This window comes from Monopterus albus, unplaced genomic scaffold (genome assembly GCF_001952655.1).
Source record: "Monopterus albus unplaced genomic scaffold, M_albus_1.0 scaffold5.1, whole genome shotgun sequence".
Taxonomy (NCBI): Eukaryota; Metazoa; Chordata; class Actinopteri; order Synbranchiformes; family Synbranchidae; genus Monopterus; species Monopterus albus.
The window spans coordinates 3,711,545-3,729,975 of record NW_018127885.1 but is presented as its reverse complement, the minus strand read 5'-3'; the positions used below and the strand labels follow the sequence as shown (position 1 = coordinate 3,729,975).

At 41.2% G+C, this 18,431-nt stretch overlaps 1 protein-coding gene across 1 annotated transcript in view; it reads left to right on the top strand.

Annotated features, from left to right (window-relative positions):
• LOC109966589 (talin-2-like) overlaps positions 1-18,431 on the top strand; it is a 60,928-nt gene that overhangs the window by 27,020 nt on the left and 15,477 nt on the right. Inside the window, exons 3-23 of the mRNA XM_020611529.1 lie at positions 8-148; positions 378-551; positions 646-743; positions 842-971; positions 1,639-1,794; positions 2,218-2,360; positions 7,018-7,145; positions 7,460-7,523; positions 7,721-7,825; positions 10,067-10,222; positions 10,864-10,965; positions 11,059-11,135; positions 12,359-12,542; positions 12,978-13,091; positions 13,427-13,535; positions 14,191-14,399; positions 14,645-14,743; positions 15,350-15,517; positions 15,691-15,985; positions 17,164-17,330; positions 18,086-18,214. Of these exons, the coding sequence (XP_020467185.1) occupies positions 416-551; positions 646-743; positions 842-971; positions 1,639-1,794; positions 2,218-2,360; positions 7,018-7,145; positions 7,460-7,523; positions 7,721-7,825; positions 10,067-10,222; positions 10,864-10,965; positions 11,059-11,135; positions 12,359-12,542; positions 12,978-13,091; positions 13,427-13,535; positions 14,191-14,399; positions 14,645-14,743; positions 15,350-15,517; positions 15,691-15,985; positions 17,164-17,330; positions 18,086-18,214 (2,769 nt within the window). The 5' untranslated portion in view covers positions 8-148; positions 378-415. The remainder of the gene's footprint in view (positions 1-7; positions 149-377; positions 552-645; positions 744-841; positions 972-1,638; positions 1,795-2,217; positions 2,361-7,017; positions 7,146-7,459; positions 7,524-7,720; positions 7,826-10,066; positions 10,223-10,863; positions 10,966-11,058; positions 11,136-12,358; positions 12,543-12,977; positions 13,092-13,426; positions 13,536-14,190; positions 14,400-14,644; positions 14,744-15,349; positions 15,518-15,690; positions 15,986-17,163; positions 17,331-18,085; positions 18,215-18,431) is intronic.

The following is an 18,431-nucleotide window of genomic DNA, read 5'->3' as shown; positions in this document are numbered from 1 at the left end:
CTGAAAGGTTATGTCGGTTGCCTTGGTTCAGCTAATTCTACACACACTGCAATCAAGCAGAAGCTCTGCACACACATAACCCTTTAATATCAGAACAGCAGGAGCTGCTGAGGCAGGGGAAGGGCATAACACACATTCTGTTTCACAGGTAAAACTATCCCCAAGGAGATAATTGTGATGATTAGTTCTGTGTCTTGTGGTGTTATATTCTGCTACTGAGACTTCCTTGTCACACTTTAAAGCATGATTGTTTTATGAGAGGACATTTTAATAATGGCTTGTTGATACCAGCCGTGACACAGATCATCTATTTGGGATATGAGCCAGCAGTACACAGTCTGAACCTTACGCAATGCTTCCGCTTTTGTGTTGCTTAGGTGTATAGGTTGGGGAGGCCATTGCAGTACGCACCAAGATGGTGGCCTTGTCGCTAAAGATCTGTGTACGCCAGTGCAATGTGGTAAAGACGATGCAGTTTGAGCCGTCCACTCCTGTGTATGATGCTTGCAGAATCATCAGAGAGAGAGTTCCAGAAGCTCAGACAGGACAAGGTTGGTGGATGACTCAGAATATGTGAATAAAATTTACATAATGGAAATCTATAGGCATCTTCATTTGAATACCCTGTTTTACTTTGTGTTTCAGCCTCAGATTATGGCCTATTCTTGTCTGATGATGATCCCAGGAAAGGAATCTGGCTCGAATCTGGAAGAACCCTGGATTACTACATGCTGCGAAACGGAGTAAGATTAAGTCACATGGTCTGGGAGAAGCTTTTAAAGTGATTTGCATTTTCAGCTGGCCTGTGGATGTCTGTGTACTTCCTCTCCTGTTTTCTCAGGACATATTGGAGTATAAGAAGAAACAAAGGCCTCAAAAGATCAAAATGCTGGATGGTGCAGTTAAAACCATCATGGTGGATGACTCAAAAACAGTTGGGGAGCTGCTTGTCACCATATGCAGTAGAATAGGTAATTGATAGTCTCCTAGCACGGCCGATATACATCTTGTCAAGTCATTGTGCACGGCTTTAATTATTCATCCTCTATTTTATTTTTAGTCTAAGACTTACCACCTGACTTCATATTGAATTTCTTTGTATTACTGTGTTATTATGTGCTGTTAAATTTGTAGTTAAAATGAAGGATTTGTTAAGTACTTTGGAGCATTCATGGACACTTGATTAAGCCATAATCACTTTTTATTTAGAGCATTATGGGCATGATTTATTAAGCCCAAACAAGGTTGTTTCTAATAAATGATGACGTGCTCTTCCTAAAGGCCCAGATCACTTCATCCTTGGTTTGTCACAGAAGTTCTCCAAGCTGTATATTTCAATTAAAATGGGCTGCTATCAAGCTCATCTGAGTGAGGAGGAGGGGGATGTGTGTCTGGCAGATAGCTTTATTGGAAAATGTTTGTTTGGAGTAGGTCTTTATGTTTGGCTTCTTCTCCTCCTCGGCTCCCACTTAGTTTGTTGGCTCTGTACCAGCTTTCCTTCACTTCTATTTCAGAGCAGAGAGAAAGAGACTGCAAGAGAACTGCAGTGATGCTTTATCTATCATCACAGTAGTTATTGTGCTAATTTGAGGCATCTCCTCCTCTAAGATTCCTCTGGCTAACTTGTGTCCTTTGCAGGAATCACCAACTATGAGGAATACTCCCTCATTCAAGAAGTGCCAGAGGACAAGAAAGAGGACGGAATGGGGACGCTAAAGAAAGACAGAACGCTGCTGCTGCGAGATGAGAGGAAGATGGAAAAGCTCAAAGCCAAACTCCACACAGATGATGAATGTGAGTGTGCGCTTGCGAGAGCCTCCAGAAGTGTCTTTCATATCTTGATGGCATTGTGTCCGTTTCATATTTTCACGTTGATGAATCTGACTCGTCACCATCATCCTGACAGGATATATCAAAGTTTAATGAAATTACCACTCTTATCGTTTCCCCAGAGGATGCCAATTAAATTTTGAAACATGCAAATATATAAATCACCCTCCCAACTTTGGCTGAAAACTAGCTTATGTCTCAGCAGAAAATAATGCAGATGATGCTTCCCCGTGCCCCGTCAATATTTTCACTTCCCCGTGGCTCATTTGGAAGATTGTCTGCCTGGCTGATATTTTTAACTGCCTATCATCAGTGTCCTCCTTTAGCAAACGTGTTTGTAAAGTGGATGTTTATTCATTTCGGTGCATGTGTGTATTGATTTGGCAGTGAACTGGCTGGATCACAGCAGGACATTCAGAGAGCAGGGAGTGGATGAAAGTGAGACTCTGCTGCTCAGACGCAAGTTCTTCTATTCAGACCAGAATGTGGACTCACGGGACCCTGTCCAGCTAAACCTGCTCTATGTTCAGGTAAACTTGTTACGTAGCCAAAAAAAAACTCAAGACAAAACAAAAACAAAAGGCTGGTGAGGATGAAATGAGCTTTATGGTTGGTTTTGGGGATGTTTTTTATGTTTCACGGAAAATGAAAGAGGAGGCAAGACAGGACTGTAATTAGACTTGATAACTATGTCATAGCATGCACCAAACCTTTGTCCAGATCTGGACAGACTGAAATGGGGTTAACTCAGATGTGGTTCAGAAAGGTTTGACTTGTTTCTTTGTTCATACTATACAGTGGCACAACAGTATGAACCCGTGCATGTGAAGGCAAAGCTTCAGTTCCAAATGTTAAAAGCTGCATTTTGTCTGGCTGCTTAGTGTAGCAGAACAAGCTGTAAACACAGCATTGGCATGTTATCACCTTATCAAGTAGTTACACATCCAGCAGATGTGCAGTAGCATTAGCATACAGCACATTTGGATGTGCTTTTGTGTCCAACTGATGAACACTCCAGAGCTGAGTGATGCTGTGGAGGTGGGTGTTAAATCTTCTTGAAAACCAAGAAAGCCTTTTCACATTACTTATATGATCTGTTGTTAATATGAAAATATTAATTAGTGCACCTTTAAGTTCCTTTGTGATTCCCACCATCACAGCACTCTACTTTTTTCTGGCTGTCCATTACAAGCACAGTCTTCTCCATAGCTGTAGCTATTAGCATTAGATTTACAGTATCTCTTCATACAGCTGATTGAATGACTGGACTACTCAGTGGGATGAATTTAGTTTCTAATATTTGACTTGAAAAAATATGAGTATTATTTTGGAAATTTTATCTAGTTTCTTTAAAAAAGATAAGTCATTCAGCTGGTGAAACATGTTTCATTTAATCTCCTTAAGATGTTGTTGTTGTTGTTGTTGTCACTAATCTTTATTTAACCAGGATGTGCTCCATTGAGACCTAGGGACTCTTTCACAGGGGGGTTCTGGGTTTCCAGCTACATTTTCCTGCGCTTACACCAGCTCTTAAATTTGCAATGTTTACACAATCTTTTCAAATTGAATTATTTTGTTTTTCTTGTGCATCATTTTAGACATTTTGTCCCAAAATTCTGTTTGACATATTTGGTCTCTGTGGAAACTGTAACAGCAACTGCTTGACTGCACGGCACGAGTTTATCCTGGTGGACCAGCCGGTGATTTGGTTCATTTTTAGAGGTTACTGTGTATCTGTAGTGTAGTATCTGTTCATGAGCAGGGGTTAAACTGGGGTTTGTGAGGAGAGGGAGCTCCTGCTCAGGTTGAGGAGCTGCGTATAGTGGAGGTGGGGTGGCTTCCACATTCTAGACTCCCACATAAGCAGGTTTCATATTGACTATGCTGTGCCACCAACTAAAATCCATTCACCTCTGTTATAGTGGTGAAATTTGAGACATACAGTAGATACAGTATCTTAAATCAAACCTAACCATTTACATGGCCAGATACAGGGGATGCACTCCCTCACTCTGTCTTTATCTGTGAATGTGTGTGCTTGTCAGTGCTAGTCTGTCCAGTTTTCACCTGAGTCTGGTACTGCACTAGTCAGGGTTTGTTCACTGCACACGTCCCTGTATTCATATTAGTCCCCTATTAGAGAACTCACACACACACAGTCACAGTGTGTTCATAAAAGACATGCAGTTGTCCACCCTTCATGTCTGTTCCTGCTGCTCTCCTCGCCCTATCTGTCTGTTCCTGTTTTTTTTTTGCCTTTATTTTTCTTACCCTTCATTTCCTTCCCTTCCAGTTTGCCTCTCTCCATTCCAGCTCCTACTCATTCTGACACAATCACACACATCCCCACCCTCTTACCCTGGCACACATTACAGCACAGTGCATATCATGCTCTCCTCTCAATACAGACTCATATTTCCTTTCACAATAACAACCCTGCCCCCCTGCCCCCACCTCCTTTTGCCTCTCTGTTGCCCTTCCCTATGCATCGCTCTCTCTCACACACACACACACACACACACACATGCACACATTTAGATTGTTACACAGACACTCTTCACATGGCAGCAGCTCTAATTTGTCACCGTGTTAAAAAGGCCAAACAGAGCAAGGAGAATGATCTTTAATCCCTTCCACTCTCTTTTTTTCTCCTCTTATTTCACACAGCTTTTTATTTCCTCCAGTTTCCTCTTTAATATTATTCAACATTCACAATTCCTATAATTCTCAGATGCACAGCTGTATTGAATAAATACATTCAGATTATGTAGATGATGAAATGATTGCATGCATGTCTTTGACAGTGCATCTCTGCTATGATTTGATTGATTTGAAGCTTCCATCACTCCAGCCCCCCCACCAACCCACACACACATACAGTGATAGAAGCTCTGCCAGTAACAGACTAATCTGCTTTACTACTCGGCCACTCCCTTTCTGTCATGTATTTGTGCTAAAACCAGGATAAACCACTGTAGCAATAACATCCCTCTGGGTGTTGTGCTTTTACTTTGCTCACTTTAGTTAATGCTGAAAGTTTAGGCCCACAAGACAGCAATGAAGAATCTCTTGTCTTTCAAAATAGCACATGTCGGTGCTAAAAGGAGAATAGCACAAAATTTACAGTAAAATCCAGTCTTTAGTGCTGCTCTGTCAACCAAGGAACATTTAGGATTTCAGATTAAAATGGTGTTATAGGTCAGGGGGCTCATAAATATTCCTTTACTCGCTGATTTGTTAGGAACCAGTCTGATCGAAAACTGTGTGCATTTAGTTTCTTTAGTTCATCCTTGTGTCAGCATTTATTTTCATGGCTGTGCACTCTGCTGGGCCATGGTGGACAGGTTGACCTTAGTGTTGTATGTGTCACAGCGTCTGATGCCTTGTGCTTCACTTCCACTGACGCAGCTCTATTAAAATGTCCTAGAACCAATTGCTTGCTGTGTCTACTGTGAGAAATTCAGGGCCTGGCCTTACTGTCTTGTCTGTTGATAAACATGGTAGAATGATCTGGCTGACTCGTGTCCGACTCAAGATATGTACCTGTTAATTGACTGCCTAATCTGGGGTTTGCTGATTTTACCTGACCCAACCAATGATTAATTCAGTGTCAGTTGTAAGCTTAGAAAAAATGTGTGGTTATCATTGAATGGAACCCCTAATAGAAAATCCAAACTAAATATAACAAGAGTACTCAGAGAGCGCATGTACCTTCACCTTCACTGCTCATTCACAGGTGTGTCGCTGTTAACTAGCTCGTATCACCCAGTCGTATTCATACAGCTATACAGTATGGCCATTATAACCTCCCCTCATTATCCCAAAGTCATCAAGAAGCTCTGCCTTTTCTGCCAAATCTAACTCTATAGCCATTTGTATTACTGTAATGAGATTTACATGGAACCTAAAAGAACTGGTTATTTGATTCTAACAGTACCAGTTTGGGAAGTTCGGTGTTAGGGCTAGATCTTTGTGTCAAACTTCAAACTGACTGAGTTAATTCAGCAGTTGAAGTGTTTGGCTGCCTGGCTGCTGTACTGCATTTAGCACTCTGCTGTATATTGGTGTTTTCATCTTATCACCGGTAATGGAAGATAAAAGCAACACCTAATAGCAGGTGTTTTCACACTGCTGGCGTTAAACTCTCATTTTAATTTTATTTAATTACATCAATTATCATCTTATTATTTATTTGGCTACAAAGTACTGAGACAAGATGTTTACATCTTACAATAGCTATAACCTATGTAAACCTTGCAGTAACGTTTCTGAATAATTGAGACCCACTGATAAACTCACTAAGATGTAAACATTCACACCTTGTTTTCCCACTATTCCTAGCATCATACTTCAGAATAAAGCACTGTAATGAGTGAATGACATGTGAAGACTAAATTACAAGAGTCTTCTGTGCTCAATAAGAGGTTATATACTCCACTGTGAATTGCACTGGGGAAAGGACTTGATTGTGAGTGGCGGGGATTGTTGTCCTCATTACAGCAGTAAGCTGCTGCTTAGTTTTTCATTGATGTAATGGGACGTAGGAATGAGTCGAGGCCACGCTGTGCACTGATATGCTAATGGAAAAGCACTGATGGAGCAGTTTCTCACTGTCAGCAAGGCCTCAGCTTCTGGAGCCATTAATTTTGCAGCAGTATACTAGAAAGTGAGAGAGAGAGAGAGAGAGAGAGAGAGAGAGCAGAGAGGCTCACTGCCCCCTGGAGAAAACAGCACACATTGACAACCATTTGAAAGATGTCAACAAAGGCTTCTTCATTTCCTTCATCTAACAGGTGAAGATACTGTGATTTTGACAACCTGGCTGAAAATGCATTAAAACATAGGTGATGTCACAGGAGCACCAAACAAATAATTATTTGCTCAGTGGGAGAAACATCAAGTCATTAGATTTTTAGCAGAATATTAAAGGGTATTCTGGGATACTGTAAAATACATGCATTTAGGTGATATTTTCCTTTATAATAACATGTAATGGGCTGTAATGACAAATTGTTGGAGCTGTTGGAACTGCACATGAAGAAATCTTTGTTATGGAGCTCTGTGGGTGAATTTGGGATCATTCTCATGCCTTTGTAGTTGTACCCTTTTCCTGGATGTGTGTTTCTTCATCTGACTTACAATTCTACTTATTCTCACCCCACCCCCCACACCCCATGTCTCCTCAAGGCTAGGGATGATATATTGAATGGATCCCACCCTGTCTCCTTTGATAAAGCCTGCGAGTTTGCAGGGATACAGGCTCAGATCCAGTTCGGACCCCATGTGGAGCACAAGCACAAGCCTGGATTCTTAGAGTAAGCTTTTCTTACCAAAAAGATTCACTAATAGCAATATTTATAATAATTGTGCATGACGTATTGTGCCTTTAAAGGTTGAATTCACAGCTGCATATATAGTATACTGTGGTTATCTCTTGCTTCAGTACAGGCTGTTACTTCAGTGATTTCCTCTAGTGGAAAGCTCAGGGGTGATGTCAGCTGTTACAACTGTTTTCTGATATGCAGGCAGTAGGGCAAGAATGACCTCATATGTAGAGGTATGTTAATAGAAAATGAAACGCCTGTAGCTCAAAAGAGTAACCATGTAAAAATGTCATTTTTCTTCATAGCCTGAAGGAGTTCCTACCTAAAGAGTACATCAAGCAGAGAGGGTCGGAGAAGAAAATATTTCAAGTATGTACATCATATTGCTCTTTTGTGGCATTAAAAAATGTGTTTGAAACAGAAGCTTAAAGGAATTATAGTAATTTGTCCTTTGTTGAGGTATGCAAAATACAAAGCATGCAGATCGCAGCAGTTCAAGTATACTGACATAAGCATGCAATGATCAGTCTAAGGACGTGGAGCTGTAACTGCAGTTGTTTGTTTAGGAACATAAAAACTGTGGAGAAATGACAGAGATTGAAGCAAAAGTGAAGTATGTGAAACTCGCGAGGTCCCTGCAGACGTACGGAGTGTCCTTCTTCCTGGTGAAGGTAAGCACAAAAAACATGCTAACTGATGGCAGTAAAGAGGTGAATTGGTGAAAAAAGAAGAAAACGTGTGTTTATTGATTTGTTTTATTAATTTAATTCATAAACATAAAAGAGTATACTTGCATTTCTGCAAACAGGAAAGATTTGGGTTTTTTAATTTAAGGAAACACCTTGGATCTAATAATATTCTAATAGTTTGGGTCACATTTTTTAATAGTGATGGTAACATTGTACTCAGCAAGTTCATTGCATGAAATCTTGAAACACAGCAAGAACGCTATAGAGAAGTCAGGAGAGTTAAGAGACACAAGCAGTCAGATGATCATACAGGTTGTAAACAAACCCCCAGGTGAGCCCAACTTAAAACCAAACTGCAGGATGTAAACATCCATCACAGTTGACACACTGACTTGCTAGTCCAGTTTTGGCCCACCATGTGTGCAAATAATGAGGGGTTGTTGTTGTTTCAGGGGCGCTCCCTTTTTGTTTTACATCCAGATATCCTGTGCATAATCTGGTTAAATACTTGTTTTTTTTATAAATGTGATTGTTTGGCTGCTTTTGTTTCTTACCTCATATAACGTTGCTGTAGTAGTGTTGTTGCTTTTGCAGATCTCAGCAGCTACTCGCAGTAGAGAGTTACCATAACTGATACAAACAAGGGCCAGAGCAATGAAGATTAAACTCTAGCACTAAACCTGATTCCTGGGCAACATGTAGCAAACAGGCACATACTGCTTGTGTACTAATGAGTGGCAGATGTGATTAAACAGCTGCTCCGATATGCACTGTGCTGTCAAACAGGTAAGAAAGCCTGTTGAAAACACCCAAAACCCCATCATCAAAGCAAATCAGAATCTTCTGAGCAGAAGACCATGCACTGGCTGTTCACTCGCTGCTGTGAAATACTTATAACAATTACAGTTTTGTTCTGTTCTGGTTTTTGCAAACACAGAAGTGGAATGGAAGTGTGGTATGCGAATGGGATGAAGTCGCAGCAGGGTATTATAAAAGCTCTCTGACATCAAGCCAATTGGTTTCAAACTTGTGCCAAAGAGAGACAAAGAGGAGGAGTGCAGTTGTCTGCTGGGTTCTTAATGGACGATAAATGGAATGCTTGGCCACGTAGTTAAAGCGGACGGCAGGGTTCAGAGTGTCTTTGTGTGCAAGAAAGAATGTGTGTAAATGGAAGAGTGTGTGTGTATATCTCCATGAACAAGCACTGTCTGCGTTCAGTGAGGAGATGTAGTGATGGAAATTTCAAAACTCTTAAATAATTCACTCCGGGTGCACTCTACTCTTGATGCTAGAGAGGCAAAAGAAGAGACTTGGCTCAGTTGAAGTGTATCTGAGAGTTTATTGTAACCTTCCATTTCTAATCTCATCTGTCAGTTTTAATCACTGTAGGTTGTAGATCGGCAAGGTCTCTATTGCTGTAAACGCCACAGATATGAAACTACTGCCCCTGACAAGTAAATAAGCCTGTTTGCAGGTGCATACAATATAAAATCTCCCCCTTCAACTGTGATTTTAATCAAGGTTAAATTATTTAAAATAATACTACCTCAACTGCCCACTTCAGATTACAAAATCAAACTTCCTGCTTGAACACAGCCTTGATAATTATGGCATTCAAGTAATATAACTACGAACAATAGAAGTTTTTAATAAACCTTTGTGTGAAGATATCAGGAACATGGGGATAATGTTATCTGTCCTTGTGTTTAAGAGTCCTGAACTCATTTTATGCATTGGCCTTTGTTTCATTCTCAGAGCTTTTGACCAAGTGATTTAAAAGAACAAAACAAACAAAAAAGTAATAGCTCAGACACATAAAACGTATGTATTTTGAACTCCGCTGTATTGACAAACCACTCATTTTTGTGTCGCACCCCTGGAGAGGAGCCAAGTGTAGGCTCGAGCTCTGAAATGAAATGTAATAGATGTTCAGCGGGCAGAGAGTGGAAGCCGCTGGAGCTGGTCCGAGCTGGTGGAAGCACCATGCTGGTGTGCTGACAGTGACTAAAGCCAGTAGAGACTCTGCTCTATAAAGCAGCAGTTAAACCAGGCTGAACTCTCCTGGGTCACTTCACAGCTGCCCTTCTCCTATTTTATTTGGGGCTTCAAGCTGTGGACATGGCACCGGTAGAATAGCACAACAATTTTTGTGCCTTGAATGAATCATGTCTGTAGGTGCTTAGCACTGACATAAATGTTGTCTGATGTTTTTCTGTCTGACAGGAAAAGATGAAGGGTAAAAATAAGCTGGTCCTGCGGCTGCTGGGGATAACCAAAGAGTCAGTGATGCGGGTGGATGAGAAGACAAAGGATGTAGTGCAGGAGTGGCCTCTGACAACAGTCAAGAGATGGGCTGCCTCCCCGAAGAGCTTCACCCTGGTACTGTATGACTGTGTGCATCAAGTCTTCAGCACTACTTGCAGAGAGAGAGAGAGATGACGAACACTCCTGATCCTATGCAAATATTCAGTTATTCTATGCACAGTTTGACTTACACAGCTCTGCATCACATGGTGAACCTTGTCCACAGTTTTCTTTTTGCAGTATAAACAGTTTCCAAAAAAAAAATGTTGAGACACTGTTTTCAGCATGCTGGCCGTCCATTTCATCTGAGTTAACAATAGATGCCCAGGGAAGAGTGTCCAGAATTTGAATGTATTATTTATCTGAAAGCTTTTTCAATTTTCTCTACCAGCTGCTGGCAACAGTATTGCCTATGTGTCTCATAGTGGAAAAAGTACTCCATTTAAAGATTAATAGATTATGCAAATTATAAAAATACTCTAAGGTCTATTTGCCAACATTGATTTAAACTAAAATATTCACCCTGTGGTTCTGTAGAATGCTTTGAAGTGAGGTTTATTTTTAATCAGCTCTGGAAGAATAGGAAGCAAGTCAGTTTGATTCAGAATGTCAGCTCTAGTAAGGTGCTTTTATTTATGGCTCTTATTAGGTATAGATGTCAAAATGCTGTGACTTGATTTGCCTTGATTCTCTGTTGTTTTCATTGCATTACAAAGGATTTTGGAGAGTACCAGGAGAGTTACTACTCTGTCCAGACTACAGAGGGAGAGCAAATATCCCAACTGATTGCTGGTTACATTGACATCATTCTTAAAAAGGCAAGTAAAAATTTAAAGTTCACTGTGCATCCAGTTCTCCATACATTGAGCCTACATTGTTCACTGTGACGTCTGTGGCTCTTCTTTCTACAGAAGCAGAGTAAGGATCGTTTTGGCCTTGAGGGAGAGGAGGAATCCACCATGCTGGAGGAATCGGTTTCCCCTAAGAAGTAAATAGTGTATTGTCCACACACTGTTATGCACAGGAGAATGCTGACCATTCTGATTCAGTGAACACAGTCTAGTTATTCTTGGTGAATTTAAAATTCACTGTTTAATTGTCCATGCAATTACATTTACGCCTTCCCAGCATAGTGTCCTCAAGAGAGAAAATTTTAGAAATAAACACAAAAACAGCACTTTGATTTTACATTAAAACTATTATTCATATTCTGAAAAGCAAATTTTTTAAGTGCTTCTTTGTACAATTTTTGTTTTTGCAAACCTCAAAACACAAAACTTGCCTCGGGGTAAAGCCACTAAATTATGATCTTATTTCACAGAAGAAAGCTGCATCAGCTGGAAGTTAAGATGCCGTGCAGGTTAACATAGCATCTCATTGGAAGCTCTTTAATTCAGTCATTTTATCTCCCAGTTGGTGGCTATCTCTCATGGTTTTCCCATGTAGCTAAGTGACTGATGGGAAGTAAGGTAATGCCGACGGGCCAGGGCTGTATCACACAGAGCTTGGAAATTTGTTGTCACTGGAAATCCACATGGTTCTTGGTAAAACCACTCTCTGGCAGAATGGGGCATCATATTCTTGCTGCTTATGGGCCAACTGACTCGTGTTGTGGTTCTCAGAACAAAAACATAATTGCTGCCTCTCAAAACAAGCCATAATTAACCAATGGAGTCAAGAGCATTTGTGGAGCTGGACAGGAAAATAGACATTTTTGTGTATAATTTTTTCTTTCTGAGGATGACTACTCATCATGGAAACAGCTGTTAATGTGCTAATTGTTTTAATTATAATTAAATGTTTGTCATCTAAATTAGTAACACTTAAACTATCACCTGGATTAATTTAGAATTTACAGATCCATTCAATAGTAATACAAAGAAAAATTGTCAGCTTGAGAACACCTCCACCATCACTTCATAAAGCACAGTCACTGTATAAAGACAGTTATCCTAAGAAATCTGTTTTCATAGGGAGAGAGGTTTAGATGATAATCACTATTTCAATAAAATTATTAATGCTGTTTCGCACAGTTTGACTTCTACACTACATTCACAGTAATCCACATCATTAAAAGATCAAAGATTTGCACACATCTCCATGCTCCCTGTCCATATATGCTGAATATATACATTTACATGCACAAACTTCAAGATTAAAATATGTTAATCATGCATTTCCTGTTTTTTTTTTTTTTTCCTCCTGTATCAGGTCCACAATTTTGCAGCAGCAGTTCAATCGAGTGGGCCGTGTGGAGCACGGCTCAGTGGCACTTCCAGGTATTATTCGGTCTGGGTCTATCGGCGGCCCCGACACCTTCAATGTGGGTACTATGCCCTCTGTCCAGCAGCAAATCACCACAGGGCAGATGCACAGAGGACACATGCCACCACTGGTGAGTAAGAGCAGTTGCGGTTTTCCAGACAAACTATACCAAATACCCTGTGTGTACAGTTATAATACTGTGTGCCAAAAAACTTGTATAGAGGATATGTAGCACTGCCGTGTTATGCTCAGTGCTCAAATTTTTTAAATATCAGAGCACCGTGTTGAGGTACACCATTCTCACATTTTTTTATGGAATGTTTTGCTTGTGGTCCCCACTGTCAACAGTGAATCGCAGTGAACAACATGAATATGGTTGTGAATGAGTTAACAAGTGAAAGGTTCCTTATACTCGCACTAACAGCCAGTCTGTCTCCTGCGGTTCATAGACATTAGATAGCAAGACTGAGAGGTTCACAGTTTCACACCCACATACAATATATGCCATGTATTTTGTTTAGACATTTACTTACCATGTGTCTCTGTTGTTTGTTGTTGTTGTCAGAGTCTGGCCCAGCAGGCCCTGATGGGGACCATCAACAGCAGTATGCAGGCTGTGCAGCGGGCTCAATCTGACCTGGGACAAGTTGATAATCTGCCTCCACTGGGCCACGACTTGGTGAGTCTTCTCTCCACTTAAAGTACAGTTCTGAAAAATACTGTAGGATAATAGAGCATGAGCAGCTAGTGTATCCCTCCATGTTCCATCATTTATTGCAGCTTCTTGAGTTCCAATATTCTGACTATCATAAATGTGGGCTTTTTGTTTTGCAAAAATTTCATCAAAGTGCCTCATATTTCTCAAATATAATTGTGATATTAAACCACCTGTAAATATAGTGGATGTGTTTCCAAAGCTGTATGTGTTGTACAGCCCTTTAATCCTGCACAAGAAAGTTTATATGAGCTGAAAATCACCCACTAATAGCTCTCTTTTTCCTCCTCCACGGAAAGGCATCTAGAGTTTGGGTTCAGAACAAAGTGGATGAATCCAAACATGAAATCCACTCTCAGGTTGATGCTATCACAGCTGGAACAGCATCTGTGGTCAATCTCACTGCAGGTGAGTACCCAAAGAATACTAAACAGCTAAAATGGAGCATGCCATCGCTTTAGGTTTTCCTAAATTTCTGCAACTGAATTCTGCTTTATAAAGTCTGCACTGGATGAAGCGCTAAAAGAAATTGCTCTGTTATTAAAAAATATTGTTTATCTTTGCATTATTGAATTTCCAGGGTGTGAATCAATACAAATGTTTTCCATTTTGTTGTCAAGTACACAGTGATGGTGATTGTATAAGGGTGCATTTCCCTTTATTCCCACTAAGTATGTCTAATAATAAATAAATCTTGAACTCGTTGTCCTGATGCTCAACTCACTGGCTGGTGTCTCTCTCTGCTGCATGTTGTTTGGCACAGTGCCAGTCAAGTTCCTTCCAGTCTTTTGCAGGGTTTTAATCTTCCCTCGCCATCTGTTTGGTTGCACTTACTTTCCCCCACCATCTAATACAAAGTTATTCTTCTCCACGGCCTCTTGCTCCAACAACAGGCTTATCTCTGTGGAACCATTTCAAATAGACTAATTATGACACTGACACTGATGTGTGTGTTACATGTGAGCTGCCCCGTGTATTAGTCAAATCAATGTGGCAGCAGCACAGTAGATTAAGATGAAAAGCAAAGGTGGAGTTTGTAATGATGGTCGTCCATCCTCCACAGGTGAGCCCACAGAAACTGACTATACAGCAGTGGGCTGTGCCATCACCACCATCTCCTCCAATCTCACGGAAATGTCCAAGGGTGTCAAGCTGTTAGCGGCATTAATGGACGATGAGGTGGGCAGTGGACACAAGCTCATGAGTGCTGCCAGGATGCTGGCAGGAGCTGTGTCAGATCTACTCAGATCTGTTGAGCCTGCAGCCGCTGAGGTGAGACGCCCACTGGTTTTTCTACTGACTTGTGCTTCATCCTCCACACTGTAATCCCAGTTGCCACAAAGCCACATACAGTGTTGAAATGCAAGCTTTTCTTTTTATCAGTGTCCCATTGAACATTACAGAGGGGCTTTCTGGGCTGATTTTTGATCCAGAAGTCTGTTTCAGATAATACAGGAGGCTTGTGTGAGAACAGGCCAGGCCAGTGTAATGAATGTGGTGATGTCATCTTCATATAGCCCAGACAAACGGTGCTGACTGCGACAGGAAGCATTGGGCAGGCCAGCGGGGACCTACTCCGTCACATGGGGGAGGGCGAGACTGATGAGAAGTTCCAGGTTGGACGCCACCCACACACTGTTCCTATGATACTCTCAGCCAAACAGGAAGACACACATTTATTCTCAAGCCCTCTTTTAAAATGTCAATACACGCTTATGTAATCACCTCAGGTTTTATTATTAGACTGTTACTTCATGTGGATTTTATAAGAAAGTGTCAGAAGAAGAGCTTTCAGTAGTAAAACGATTGAGTACAGTTTCCCAGACGTCCTTTACACAAGGTTCTCACTATCTGCCTCATTTTTCCTCCAGTGCACAGTTTTGATACTGTAGTGCAGAGTTAATCCCTGGAGAAGGGGGCTCACATATCATCTGCATTCTTGGTCTTATGGACCTTGAGCCAATACTCTCCACTTACATGCAGATCAGTGTAGTTTGCAATCCAGTTGGTTTATTTAATAGCATAGATTTCATTTAATCTTCCCATCATAAAATGTATAATCACCGTTTTTACTGTTTCATAACTGTTGTTCCTTGTATATTAGTCATCACACTGTAAAAACTGAACAAAATGAATTAAAACATTTCTTCTTCTGGTGCCATCAGTCACATGTGTGCAGCTGTGCTACGTCTCAGTGAAGGACATTGATTAATATGTTGCAGGACACCCTGATGAATCTGGCCAAAGCAGTGGCCAATGCAGCTGCTATGTTAGTCCTGAAGGCCAAGAGCGTGGCCCAGGTGGCCGAGGACACCATGCTGCAGAACCGAGTGATCGCAGCTGCCACTCAGTGTGCCCTGTCCACCTCACAGCTGGTAGCCTGCACCAAGGTACTGATCTAAAACGCTTTCATCTCAGTAGCCAAGTAGGTAGAGGACTTACCAACAGACAGGCTGCTTGGTTAAATGAAAAAAGAATTAACTGTAAATATATTCTGTGTAATATCAAAGTAGTCTTCAGTTCATATAGTCTGAGTTTCTGCCAACAACTATGCGTGGTGCAGGTGCTGAGCCCAACCATCAGCTCCCCAGTGTGCCAGGAGCAGCTTGTTGAGGCTGGGAAGCTGGTGGACCGCTCTGTAGAAACCTGTGTCAAAGCCTGCCACTCGGCCAGCAGCGACGGCGAACTGCTGAAGCAAGTCGGGGCAGCGGCCGGTGTGGTGAGCCAGGCCCTCAGCGACCTACTGCAGCATGTCCGCCACTACGCCAGCTGCGGAGAACCCATCGGACGTTACGACCAGGCCACAGACACGATCATGAACGTGACAGAGAACATCTTTACTTCTATGGGTGATGCTGGTGAGTAGAAAGAGATGTATTTAACCCTAGAGGTTGTTGAGGGTAAAGTCCAGATAAACATACTATAAATTTAAGCTTTTTGATGTCTCAGTTTATCCAAAGCTCTTCACTCACAACAAACAATGAACAGTAAAAAAAATAAAAACTTTGGTGATCTCTAATAAATACCTTTTTTTCTCTAGTTTTGTTCCATCATGTTTTGACTGCATCACTGGGACTTATGTTGTCCATATGTCCGTATTAAGTGAAACATTTTCAAAGCTCAGGCTATTTGTTATAGTGCAATGAAGCTGAAGAATTTCCAAAGCCAGCCGGTTCTCAAGGGGTTGTAGAAAACATGTCGTCCAAAACCATCTGGTCTCAATCAGCTTCAGGGAAACTATGAAACTTAAAAGGAAACATATGACCTGGGCATTTTTGAAAGACAGACTTTTTTTTTCTATAAATCAACATGAAAACATTTTATTCTAGACATACAGTATTGGCTGATTCCCAAGGTCACTAGATGTAGGTTGCAAATCACCTACAGTACACGTCTTGTCTTCCATAGACTTCTCTGGGTGAGTTATTTCAAGCTGCAAGTGGGTGTTTAGGAACTACAGCTTTTTATAGCAGGTATGTGGGGAGATGTTACATATATTCCTAAGGCTTTCATTTGTGTGAGTGAGGATGACTCACTAGGAACCTTCTGTATAAGAGTACATGAAGGTGATAACAATGTGACTGCAAGATGAGAACAGTTTTAGTGATGAAGTAGGGTTGGCGGTTATGACGAGATTTCCAGAAATGTTGTCATACCATTTCTACTGAAATAATGATCCCTGATATTTGGGGGTATTAGGCTCAATGAGGTCATTGTGACTGCTTCAACTTTGAGAATACCTTTGTCACAACACATACTACCTTGCTTCTGATGGTTAAAAGGATGGTGACAACTCTGAACGTTAACCGTCACTTTTAAAAAGATCCACTTGTCAAAACAGATACACATCTACACCAGTCTGCACAACAAACACACAGCTGACTTGAAAAACAAATGTTTTTACAGTAAATGGACAACCACACCAAATCAGCTTTGCAGCACACACTGAATTGGCTTGGCTTTGTGCTGCTGTCTTAGCTGACAGTCATGTTTGTAGGGGCCTCTGCCTTGATGCAACGACTGTATGTGTGAACAGGGGAGATGGTGCGTCAGGCCAGAGTATTAGCTCAAGCCACCTCCGACTTGGTTAATGCCATGAGATCAGATGCAGAGGCGGAAGTTGATGTTGACAACTCCAAGAAACTGCTGGCTGCAGCCAAACTCCTGGCTGATGCCACAGCTCGCATGGTGGAGGCTGCTAAGGTAAGAGTGTAACAGGTTTACTCTCAAAATGCAATGCAGTATGATTGGTTATATGTTAAAATATGTACGTAACTATAAATGTAATTTACCAAAATACATAATAATCTAATCTGATTGTTTTTTAGTTATTATAACATTCAGTTTTCTCCGTTTTAATTGGTTCCTCATTATAAATTAACACAGAATGCAGATTTTAACCCAGTACAAACAGTGCGATCCCACCACCACCACTGTTGTGTTTCATTTCTAATGTTATATTGAATGCAGTGTTAAGAGTTGAACCAAAGTGAATTACTTTCATGTAACAGAATATACATTTGGGCATTACTCTATACGCCTCAGTAGCTACCAACATCATTTCTCATCTGAAATTAAAGGGTGCAGCATCAGTGGCTCTTAATTAGCCCCTGGCACTACTGAGCAGGATATTATCAGTGTGAAATACCCAAGCAAGTGAAACACTTCTTATGGCTCGTTAGATGTTTTTGATCTGTGACACATTAATTACCACATCACTGCCATTATCAAAGAGGAAGTGGGAATCAGGCACTGACTGTTTCCTTGGAAACTGTCAGAAAGCAGACAGGGCTAAATTTCTTCCTTGCATTTATTGCACAGTGTGTAAAACCAGAGTTGTTAAACTTTTATCGCTGTGGTCTGATAGCTATTTTTACAGTGTATATACTGTGCTGTATGTTTATGTGTACATGTGTATGTGTGTGCGTGGATGTGTGGTCATGTTTCTGTGCCCTCAGGGGGCGGCTGCCTACCCCGAGAACGAGGACCAGCAGCAAAGGCTCAGAGAGGCAGCTGAGGGGCTCCGTGTCGCCACTAATGCTGCAGCTCAGAATGCGATAAAGAAAAAACTGGTCAACAGGCTGGAGGTGAGTCACTGGAGTCAACATGTCCTCATCTCTGTGTTGTTTGACCTTGACTGAAACATAACCCTCCTTCATGCGTCTCCTTTCCAGCAAAGACGTCACACAAACATATCTCTTCCACATTTTGTCGTCCCTGTACTATAAATGGTGTAGCAGAAATAAATAGAGAGTTTAGACATGAGGCAGACACCTGCCAGAATGTGAATAAAGAAATGCTTCA